This window comes from Coregonus lavaretus (genome assembly GCF_964263955.1).
Source record: "Coregonus lavaretus genome assembly, chromosome: 40".
Classification (NCBI taxonomy): Eukaryota; Metazoa; Chordata; class Actinopteri; order Salmoniformes; family Salmonidae; genus Coregonus; species Coregonus lavaretus.
This window is the reverse complement of record NC_140027.1, coordinates 3,013,063-3,025,318: the sequence shown is the minus strand read 5'-3', so window position 1 is coordinate 3,025,318 and position 12,256 is coordinate 3,013,063. Positions and strand designations below refer to the sequence as shown.

Genomic DNA, 12,256 nt, shown 5'->3' with positions numbered 1-12,256 from the left:
GCCGAAGAAAGGAGTTTGGGTAGCCAGGCAAATCCATCTAGTCTGATGAAACTAGTAATTTCCATTGAGGGCAACCTCATTATGGTGGTCTGGTTAGCGGACACACTGACTGACTGGAGCTCGCTCATCTATGCTGACACAGAATGCTTTGAATTCATTTTAGAGATGTGCTCCTGCTGGCTCCACTATCTCTTCCTGCAGTGAGTGAACCCACCTTTAAAAGGAAAAATCCACCCAAAACAGACACTCACCATGGAGACCAAGCATGAGGATTTTTATACCATAAAATAATATTTGAACTGGAAGCTTCTCTTAGAGATGCTACAAAGCAATACCCTCCAAGATTAAGAATTAAAATGTTAGTTTTTAACCCACTCTAGGTTTGCATAAATGTAAACCAGGTGCAGGTTCACTTAATCAATTTTCACCAGAAGACATTTCAGGTACCCCACCCACACATGCCCTTTGGCCAGCAGGCCTGTGACTACACCACTAGATGCCAGGGGCTTGATCAGACACAAAGTGCCTCTGTCAACAACAAAAAAAGGGGGGGGATCACAACCATGGAGTAGGGGAGGGAGGAAGAGGAGGCCGGGATGGAACAACTGGCGGTAGGCTATTCAAAAATGTTGAAGCAGTCCGACCATGATTGAAAAGGAATGTTGCAACGAAATGCCACCACTTTCACTTGGCAACACGTTTGCACTACAGAATATTCAGCCACAGCCAGGGCATTTTGCAGTCAATATATATACAGTAGTATTAAATAGTCAATGTAATTAAGCAATAAGGCCATAGGGGGGATGGTATATGGCCAATATACCACGGCTAAGGGCTGTTCTTAAGAACGACGCACCGTGGAGTGCCTGGACACAGCCCTTAGCCGTGGTATATTGGCCATATACCACAAACCCCTGAGGTGCATTATTGATATTACTGTATAAACTGCTTACCAACGTAATTAGCGTAATAAAAATAACTGTTTTGTCATACCCGTGGGCTAGAACCACCCAATTAATAAATGTATTTAGGTCATTGAATAAATTCACAGCCAACTGCTCCATAGTCATCAGAAATAAAGACGTAGCCCTGTATGGTCAAAAGTGACATTTAATTTGTGCCAATATTCATTGCGACTTTTACAGTGATAAACAAACCTGCATGAATTCGGATGAACAAGTAACGGTCATGTAGCCCATCTTGACCCTTCAACATCTTCAGAACAGCACTTCAACATGAATTCACTAAAGCCATGTGTGCAATTTCATTCAAATGACATTTGAACTAAATTGACCTGTGTATGTAAATACATACATTGAACCACAGGTTTTCCTGTACAAGGCAGACAGTAAGATAGGCATCAGACCAGTAACAGAGACAATGACAGAAGTTTGAACAAGAACTCTGGACACTGCTTAACGTACCAAATTTTGTCCAACATCGAGAATAAAAAATAATAATAGGCAAAACGAGAACCAGGCAGAGTTGTCATAAGGTCACTTGTCATTCTATCAGATGGAGTACCATACACAAACAGGCATAATTTAGCTGTTGAGAAAGTTTCCCATTAAAATAAGAAAATCATAAAAATCACTCAAAACTGGCACTGAAGTTATAACTTTGACTTGTAAGGACAACAGATACAATACAAAACTGAAAACTGATTCTCCATTTCATGACATTAGAATGCCCATTCTCTGAACATATTCTCTGAATTTAGTCTTCAGAAATAACGACGCCAGTGTTTGATTTGATAGCTTGGCTCCCCCGTGTGGATTTTAGTTTCCATAGAAATGTTCAAGTTCAAACTTCATGCAACACTAAATCATGTATCCCAACAATTAATTAATATGACTCACAATTTAGTCCAGCATAACCTTAAAAATAAAATAACTTTCACAGTAAAACTTTTCCTTTTTTTTTAACAAAGGCTTCACCAAAATGTTTTGGTTGAGTCGGACTTGGAACAAACCAGGTGTGCATGCAGTTTTTGCCAAACAATGAACAGTGCAAAAGCAACAACTTCATATGCATCCATTTTTTTCCCTTTTTTTTCTCTCAACCTTATCGATCGCGCATCAGAGCTTTTGCCATTGACACCGGATGGAGTGAGGGACAACTTAAACCTCATGCCCTTTGACCAGCAGGCCTGTGACTACAGCACTACAGATGCCAGGGGCTTGGATCAGGTACATAAAGTGCTTCTGTCAAAAAACTCTTTAAAAAATTAAAAAAGAGGGGGTATCAAAACAATGGACTCAGGGAGGGAGGGAGAGGACGGGACGGAATTCCTGGACTCACAGATGAACGGGATTCTTCTTTTTAAAAAGAGAAAAGGAGTTTGGAGAAAGAGAAGGAAGGAGAGGGACCTCAACCCAGGATGAGGCTGGACTTGCCCCCTGGGGGATTCCTGCGGCCTGACGTCATCCCTGCGGCGGGCTGGGAGGCACCTGCTGACGGTTGGGGCGCCTCCTCCCTCTGCTCTGGAGCAAGAACGGCCTCTACCTCCACAGCGTTATCTAAACATGGAAAAGGAGACAGGATAACATGCTTGAGACTCTTAAGCATTTAAACATTACATTTACATTTTAGTCATTTAGAAGACGCTCTTATCCAGAGCGACTTATAGTTAAGTGAGTGCATACATTTTTCAAACATGTGGTAATACTGCCACTTGAAGCTTTTAAACATCTGGTAATAACAAATACCACAATATACACAAACACTATAAGTGTTCAACATTTCAACACCACAAACCATACTAAAATCATGTTTTTTCCTATGTCTTAGCTATGATTTAACTAGCATTATTGTGAGTAAAATTAACCTTCTTAGAAGTTTACAGACATGAATATGTAGTCTTAAATCTGGACAACTTGTTTAACAGTGGAAGTTAGCAAGAAATTAATCAAAATTGTCCTCACCAGCATTCCCCATGTCATTGTCTCCATTCTAAGAGGAGATTATGGAAAAGGACATAAGTTATTAGAAAACACAACAGAAAGGAGTAGGCCAACTACATGAATGCAAAGTGAAAGAAAATGCCCATTGTTTAACTTTGAGGAAATGTTAACATGGGATATTTCCAGATTCGTCCCCCGCACACACAAACACAGCGTTGAGCCATCTCACCCCGGCGTTGGAGTCTTCATGATTGTTGGAGGAGGACTGGGCAGCACATCTCCTCAGTGGGGCCGAGGGCTCTCCACACAGCACTCCAGTTGGCTTCCCACCTGTAGATATACAGAATTCACACAATTAATATTGCACAATTACATTCTAATCTACGGACATCTCATGACAGAAGTGATAACATTTGAAATGCTTGATAGTTCTAAGCAGCCAAACACCTCATCTAATCAAGTAGAAAGAAACTAAAACTGCTTAGCCTGGCCATTTCATGGATTGACCCTACTGCTTATGAATTTATTGCTAAATCACAAGGTTTTGCGAGTTATGACGTAGAAACTGAAGTTTGGAGGAAGAGTGAGAGTTCACAGCCACAAAGACAGGAAACACTCCAATTAAACACCCTGCCTGGGGGCAAGCCAAGAACCACTCAGTTTCCCCACCTGACCTTTCAGACAACATGCAGAACTCCCGTACTCAACAGCTGCAAATCAGATAAGTCAGTTGGATTTATCATATAAAATGCAACATCCAACAATTTCAAAGACTTTACTGAGTTAGAGTTCATAAGGAAATCCGTCAATTGAAATAAAGTAATTAGGCCCTAATCTATGGATTTCATATGACTGGAAATACAGATGAGTCTGTTGGTCACAGATCTTTATTTATTGTTTCAAAAAAGGTAGGGGTGTGGATCAGAAAACCAGTCAGTATCTAGTGTGACCACCATTTGCCTCATGCAGCGCGACATCGCCATCGCATAGCGTTGATCAGGCTGTTGATTTTGGCCTGTGGAACGTTGTCCCACTCCTCTTCAATGGCTGTACGAAGTTGCTGGATATTGGTGGGAACTGGAACACGTTGTCGTACACATCAATCCAGAGCATCCCAAACATGCACAATGTCTAGTGAGTATGCAGGCCATGGAAGAGCTGGGACATTCAGCTCTCAGTAATTGTGTACAGATCCTTGCAACGTGGGGCCATGCGTTATGCTGAAACATGAGGTGATGGCGGCGGATGAATGGCTTGACAGTGGGCCTCAGGATCTTGTCAAAGTATCTCGGAATTAAAAATTGCCATCCATAAAATGCAATGGTGTTAGTTGTCCATAGCATATGCCTGCCCATACCATAACCCCACCATGGGGCACTGTTCACAACGTTGACATCAGCAAGCCGCTCGCCCACACGACGCCATACATGGGGTCTGTGGTTGTGAGGCCAAATTCTCTAAAACAACATTGGAGGCGGCTTATGGTAGAGAAATTAACATTAAATTATCTGCCAACAGCTCTGGTGGACATTCCTGTAGACAGCATGCCATAAAACATGGGACCAACACTTTACATGTTGCATTTGATATATATATATATTTTTGTTCAGTGTATCACCGTATTACTTAAAAAGCATGCGATCAATATCACTATCAACAGAAACAAAGAGATGACAAGCAGCATCAATAGGTTTCAGACAAAGAGCCCTTGAGAGAAGGGCTGTCCATTGTCTATAGAACAGTCAGTGTAATGTAATGAACTGACTTAATGACGCCAGACTCCACCACAATGAGATCCTCTTGAAAGCGCTATGTTTTTGAGGACTAGGTTAGTACAGGGTGCTTTGACCGCTTTCATTCCACATTTGGCAAACAGAGACAACGTTACGGCACAAGCACCCCATATGAAAAAAACACAGCATTGTGGAAGTCTGGGAAAGTAATGTCCTCAAAATATATAGTGACGCAGCCAAACCGGAAATGTGGCATAGCGACAATCTTATTTTGGGAAAACTTTGGCATAGTGACCATATTTTGATTTTTAACACTTGATATGGGCACTTCCCATTTTTGCGGTATTTCTCGGGCTAAATATAAATTCTTCCCGGTATTGAAACTTGGTCAATTTTTAGGAAAATATGAATCCCTGGTGTATATACACGCATCGTTTGCATTTGGATTACGGATAGTATTATTTAGGTTGTTAACTGGATTGTTCTGACATCTGTGATTTCTTGTTTCTGATTATGTGTACTTGTTTGAGATTTTTACTGCAAGTAACATAAGCATTTCACTGCACCCGCTTATAACATCTGCTAAACTGTGTACGCGACCAATAAACTGATGGGGAACTGATCAAACAAGGACATGGCTGTGGTCCTCCCACTACTCCCGGAACACTAGGCCTGACACGGGAGCATTCACTGCAGGCAATGCAGAGATCCTCATAAATATTTCAGCATGGCTCAGACTCAGTCCTGCTGGGATTCAGTGTAGGAAGGAACTGTGTCAGTAACAGAAGATCAATAGTGGAAGATCTAATGTAGTGACTATGGATTGGAGGAGTTAATTGGCCATTTCCTACACATGGTGACCAAACATATGGTGACTAAGCAAGGTGACCTGTGACTAAGCAAGCTGACATGTTGATTGAGCTTTTCACATAATATCTGGGAAGCGAACTTGAATCACAGCATCAAACATGAACATGATCTGCCCTCTTGTGGAGGAAGTTGCAACTTGCATCCCACATACAGGGTATCCGCAGGTTCCATGAAGTTGAATTTAAGACCTTTATAATGCCACTTGGAATGCAATTTAATACCAATTGTGACGTCTGCACACACCACACCTGCTAATATTCCTCTCCAGAAATGAGCCAGTTAGCAAAAAGTAGTATATTTATGGCTGGCTCTTAAAGTGGAACTGACAGCATTAACACATTTGCAAATATCAAATGCCCACTTTATGCTACAAAATCAACTTTAAGAGGTTTTACAAATAGGTTATATTTGACCAAAATAAATGTACATGTTATTCACTAATTTCAACCAAACTGATCACACGCGTCAGACTTCTGCGTAGCCAGGCGCTAAAATAGAACTTGGTTCTATTTTAGCCGTTTGACGCGCTGCATGTCCCACCTCTCCCATCTACTCGTTGGTCATAACGAGCACATACCCACATGGGTGATTGAAAGATGGAGGTCCACACTCCAGTCCAGTTGGTGACGGTAACGCACCTTAAAGTTGTTTGCCAACAACCATCAAAATTCTATAAAGATTATAAAGATAATTGGAAAATATGCAGAAATATGCATTTCAGGTAAAATAACAACCCATGTTTATCTCCCAGGACAAATTAGCTAGCAACAGCAAGCTAGCTAGCTAGCTAAATGTCAGTGAACGTTTTATATGCGTTTCAACCTGTCCCCAAATTAATATAGTTGGTTGTGGTATTTTAACCTGGGTGTCGAACGCATCTGGTAGGGATAGACAATCAACATGCACGCGCGGAGCCGGTTTGGTCATTAAGATAGAAAGTCAGGCAACCAGTAGGCCTAGGCTATATAAAAATAAACATTAAAAGCAATGAGTCTGATGCAACAGATCAGAACCTTTAACTTAAAAATGTTGACAAAATTAAACACTACATTGCCAAAAGTATGTGGACACCGTTTCAAATTAGTGGATTCAGCTATTTCAGCCATACCTGTTGCTGACAGGTGTATAAAATCGAGCACACTGCCATGCAATCTCCATAGACAAACATTGGCAGTAGAATGGCCTTACTGAAGATCTCTGTGACTTTCAATGTGACACCGTCATAGGATGCCACCTTGCAAACAAGTCAGTTCATCAAATTTCTGCCCTGCTAGAGCTGCCCCGGTCAACTATAAGTGCTGTTATTGTGACGTGGAAATGCCTAGGAGCAACAACTTGATCAGGACCGCTGAAGTGCATAAAAATCTTCTATCCTCGGTTGCAACACTCACTAGTGTTCCAAACTGCCTCTGGAAGCAACGTCCGCACAATAACTGTTCATCGGGTGCTTCATGAAATGGGTTCCATGGCCAAGCAGCTGCACACAAGCCTAAGACCACCATGCGCAATGCCAAGCGTCTGCTGGAGTGGTGTAAAGCTTGCCGCCTTTAAGACTCTGGAGCAGTGGAAACGTTTTCTCTGGAGTGATAGATCCCGCTTCACCATCTGGCAGTCCGACAGACGAATCTGGGTTTGGTGGATGCCAGGAGAACGCTACCTGCCCCAATGCATAGTGCCAACAGTAAAGTTTGGTGGAGGAGGAATAATGACCTGGGGCTGTTTTTCCATGGTTCGGGCTAGGCCCCTTAGTTCCAGTGAAAGGAAAGGCTACAGCATAGACATTCTAGACGATTCTGTGCTTCCAACTTTGTTGGAAGAATGGGGGCTGTTATAGCAGCAAAGGGGGGGGGACAAAATCCAAATTAATGCCAATGATTTTGGAATAAGATGTTCGACAAGCAGGTTTCCACATACTTTTGGTCATGTAGTGTACTTTCATTGCAGGAAGCAGGATAATGCACATTACTGTTGACCAAATAATGGTTTTAGAACCCAAAGAAATCTGCAGAAATGTTGTGTAGCCTAATCACCAAGATAAGCAAAATTGCGTCGTAAGAAGAGGGCAACGTCTGTGTCAGTAATTTTCAGTTTACCTGCTCTAATTAGTGTTGTCTATCAAATTGTATAGGACTTTCAGCATGCTTATAGAGAAGGGCACTCAACATGTACTGCACTGACACATAACTGATGATCGGTTGAAAGAAATTGATAATAAAGAAGATTGTGGGAGCTATACTGTTAGATTTCAGTGCAGCCTTTGATATTGACCATAACCGGTTGTTGAAAAAAACAACATTGTTATGGCTTTTCAACCTCTGCCATATTGTGGATTCAGAGCTATCTAACAGAACTCTGAGGGTTTTCTTTAACGGAAGCTTCTCCAATGTCAAACATGTCAAGTGTGGTGTACCGCAGGGCAGCTCTCTAGGCCCTCTTTTCTATTTTTACCAATGTCCTGCCACTGGCATTAAAACAAAGCATGGGTGTCCATGTATGTTGATGATTCAACCATATTCGCATCAGCAACCACAGCTAATGAAGTACTGAAACCCTTAACAAAGAGTTGCAGTGTGCTTTAGAATGGGTGGCCAGTAATAAACTGGTCCTGAACATCTACAACTAAGAGCATTGTATTTGGTACAAATCATTCCCTAAGTTCTAGACCTCAGCTGAATCTGGTAATGAATGGTGTGGCTGTTGAACAAGTTGAGACTAAATTACTTGGTGTTACCTTAGATTGTAGACTGTCATGGTCAAAACATACAGATTAAAATGGTTGTAAAGATGGGGAGAGGTCTGTCCGTAATAAAGACATGCTCTGCATCTTGATTATTGTCCAGTCGTGTGGTCGAGTGCTGCAAGGAAAGACCTAGTTAAGCTGCAGCTGACCCAGAACAGAGCGGCACGTCCTGCTCTTCATTGTAGTCAGAGGGCTAATTCTTATAATTGTGTTGAAAATCCCAAATAGTTTGCATAGTCAACCTACACACAGCTCTGACCCCACCAGACATGCCACCTGGGGTCTTTTCACAGTCCCCAAATCCAGAACAAATGCAAGAAAGTGTACTGTATTATATAGAGCCATTATTGCATGGAACTCCGTTCCATCTCATATTGCTCAAATGAAACGCAAACCTGGTTTCAAAAAACAGATAAAGCAACACCTCTTCCCTATTTTACCTAGATAGTTTGTGTATGTATTGATATGTAGGATACATATGCCTTTTATTTATTTTTATTGATGTAGTTCTGTCCTTGAGCTGTTCTTGTCTATTAATGTTGTGTATTGTCAAGTTTCATGTTTTGTGTGGACCCCAGGAAGAGTAGTTGCTGATTTTGCAACAGCTAATGGGGATCCTAATAAAATACCAACAAAAAACTGGTATAGGCCATCTTGCTCTCTCCTCTGGCAACGGCCCGACTCACACATGACGTGCACAGACACATAGGTGCACATGTGGTTGGATAACTAACATTTTGAAAGTGCGCCTCAAGTATTATTTGATGTTAAAATAATAATAATTGCCGCAGTGGCAACAATTACGCAGCGGCACTATAACGGAAACACTGTAGTCATCTCAGTCGCATCTTTTAAGACCTTTGAAAACGGATTTTAAGGCCTTTAAATTGAGATAAATTAATTTAAGATTGAAAGACTTTAAGGACCCACACATAGAGGAGTTCTGATACATTACATAGGCTACAGACAGCTATAGAGGTACAGTATAAGTATTATACAAGAGGCTGTGGTAGGGTGATAGGTTACCAGGTGGGTTGTTCCTCCGATGAGCATGTGGGTCATCTGGTTCAGCAAAGATGTTGGAGGCCATCTTGTTCTTGCGATTGGGGGGCTTTTCCTCGTCATTGCCGAAAGAGATGTTGGAGGCTCCTCCAGGGGGGCGCAGGACCCTAAGAGACAAAGTAATCAGAAAAGTATTGAGTAAAATAAATAACTAGACTAACTTACACTTTTTTTTTTTTTTTTTTTTATCATTTAGCAGACGCTCTTATCCAGAGCGACTTACAGGAGCAATTAGGGTTAAGTACCTTGCTCAAGGGCACAGACAGATTTTTCACCTAGTCGGCTCGGGGATTAGAACCAGCGACCTTTCGGTTACTGGCACAACACTCTTAACCACTAAGCTACCTGCCGCCCTTTCAATGCCTTCCTGACTCCTGTCATTATAGTGGTCTGGTTAGCTGACACACTGAGTGACTGGAGCTAATCTATGCTGACACACTAAATGCTTTGAATTCATTTTAGAGATGGGCTCCTGCTGGCTCCACTATCTCTTCCTGCAGTGAGTGAACCCACCTTTAAGCCGAGGACTTAGAATAGGATGAAAAATGGGTGTGACATAAAACCATGGAGACCAAACCTGAGGATTTTTAAAACATGAAAGAATCTTTGAAATGGCAGCTTCTCTGCATTTAGAGATAATGATAGAAAGCAATACCTTCTGCTAAGATTAAGAATGTAAATGTTTTTTCATTTGCATGCCTTGTGTTTGCATAAATGTAAACCAGGTGTAAACCAGGTGCAAGCTCACTTGATCGAGTTTCACCATAAGACATTTTAGGTTCCCCCAGCCCACTCGCCCAAAAAGGCACACTACAACCAGCGGGTCATTAAATATCCAGATGTCATTGTAGCTAGTTGCCTCTGTACATGGGGCAGCTGCTTCGGCCTGATATTAACCTCAATCAAGCCGGCTAAACCAACCAGATGCAAGATAATTTAGGTCTGATTAGCATAGTTGGTTTTGCAAGTCAGTAAGTAGCTAGCCTAATAGATGTTTAGTGAATATTTAATTTCAGCAAATCTGATTATGAACGTGGGCTGCATGGTCGTGGTTGGCAAAGTGGATACTAGTAGTCGGCTAGAAAAAGCATCCTCCACAGGGGGCCCCACCCAACCATAAAATTAACTGCCATTGATTTGCTAGCCAACGACAAGTTTCATGTTTGGCTCTAGGGTCATGCACCTTACATTGATAAAAGAACATACGAATGTTGGTTCCTTTGAAGGCAAGCAATCAGTGAGAACCATTTGCTTGCTTTTACACACCTACTAGCACGTTCGCTAGCTATATTCACTAGCTAAATGCTAGCAAGCTAACGTTAGTTAGCCTGTTCCACATACAAAGAGAGGAAAATATCAACAGTGGTTGTGGACACAGACGCATTTAACAGATAATACATCCACTCACAAATAATTTAAAATTCCATTAATACGGCCAAGTTAAGAAAATAGTGTATATTGTTTGACAGTTAGAGTTCACTAGCTAGCTAAGGTTAGCTAGCTAACTTAGCTGTCTAGAGGAGGGCTGCATCATTTGACATTTGGCTGAAAATGCAACTGCAAGGCTCTTGACATGATGCTTACCTGGAGCTGCTTTTTGCTCCGGCTTCCATGCCTGAATATATAGTTGTCGTCGTCATTTTGTGACAGGCAAGTAAGAGTTGATAAGCTATTGCAAAATAACACGATGATTTTGGCGTTTTTAGACCAATATTCACCACCTCATACTCGTTTTACTCCACCCGGTACAAGCAAAATGATCAATCGGCTTTGAAAAAACGTGAGGGCGTTTCCATCGTTGAATTGCCACCCACAAAAGGACGATTCGTTACTCTGATTGGTTCCTGACTCATAAATCATGCATTTGATTGGAGAATCGGTGTACGACCTGCGAGCTCAAGGAAAAGCGAACGGTCCTCAGCAACACAAAAAGGATCCACATGATAATGTCTGAATCTAGAGATTTTATAACCCTCCTTCCTGTACAATCAAACATTTTGAGATAAATCCTTTCCTGACAAATACTTCTGTTTTTACACCCCATACAGAACCAATCAGTCGATACAATAGAGAACAATCATAAAAAAATCTGACTATATTAATCAGACAGGTCACCTAGTCTGCATTTACACAGGCAGTCCAATTCTGATCTTTTTTCCACTAATTGGTCTTTTGACCAATTATATCAGATATTTTCACATCAGATCTTTTTCAGACCTGATCTGAAAAAAATATCAGAATTGGGCTTCCTGTGTAAACAGCCCTACTGACCCACTAGTAAGTCAGATGGTTGATAATCACCTATTCATATCATGTTCCACTAGTTAGTAGGCCAGAAGGTTGATAATCATGGATTCATATCATGAACTAGTGGATCAAGATATGAATCAGTGATTATCAACCTTCTGACCTACTAGTGGGACAGTAGATGACCTGTCATTCATATCGTCAGATTTTTTATTGTTGTTCTCTATTGTATTGACTGATTGGTTCTGTATGGGGTTAAGCAGTAATAATTTTTATTTTGTATTATCATTATGTCACGATTTGGATTTTAACCTTTATTTCAAGCTTTTTCATCAAACATCCCCTTTTCTTTTTATGTCAGACGGTCCAGGACCATCCTCAAGTCAATTGCTTTAATTTCTGGAAAAGGCTTAAAATCCAGGTCATGTGACATGATTAACCAGAACACAGGGCCCTAATTATCTTTTACAGTCTGTGTGAGATTGACACACAGGCATATCAATAAAATTGCACTTTTCCTAACAAAATTAATTGTGACATCAGCTTCCCACCATCAAGAGTACATGGAGGGATAAATTCAATAAGCCTAGCGTGCATACATCTTTGAATGTCAGGATTGCTGTAAGTGATGGCATCATCAATCTCCTCTCTACCATCTGAACATGCACAGAGGCCTATATATCTATGACAGAGACAGATTT

At 41.3% G+C, this 12,256-nt stretch overlaps 1 protein-coding gene across 1 annotated transcript; it reads right to left on the bottom strand.

The window, feature by feature from the left end:
* Positions 1-1,093: 1,093 nt before the first annotated feature.
* LOC311113556 (jupiter microtubule associated homolog 1-like) lies at positions 1,094-11,096 on the bottom strand. The gene is made up of 5 exons (XM_084156807.1): positions 10,893-11,096; positions 9,273-9,415; positions 3,133-3,233; positions 2,925-2,952; positions 1,094-2,519 (listed from the first exon to the last, which is right to left on the bottom strand). Exons 1-5 carry the CDS (start codon positions 10,946-10,948, stop codon positions 2,371-2,373), a joined length of 477 nt encoding a protein of 158 aa, XP_084012933.1. The 5' UTR covers positions 10,949-11,096; the 3' UTR covers positions 1,094-2,370.
* Between the last annotated feature and the right edge of the window lie 1,160 nt (positions 11,097-12,256).

What these genes read in the sequence shown, in the direction of transcription:
- LOC311113556 (XM_084156807.1), bottom strand. Translation starts at nt 10,948, where the DNA reads ATGACGACGACAACTATATATTCAGGCATGGAAGCCGGAGCAAAAAGC. An exon ending in ATGAAGACTCCAACGCCGGG is followed by an intron (nt 2,953 to 3,132) that starts GTGAGATGGCTC and finishes ATCTCCTCTTAG; the next exon opens with AATGGAGACAATGACATGGG. An exon ending in CAATGACATGGGGAATGCTG is followed by an intron (nt 2,520 to 2,924) that starts GTGAGGACAATT and finishes TTCCATGTTTAG; the next exon opens with ATAACGCTGTGGAGGTAGAG.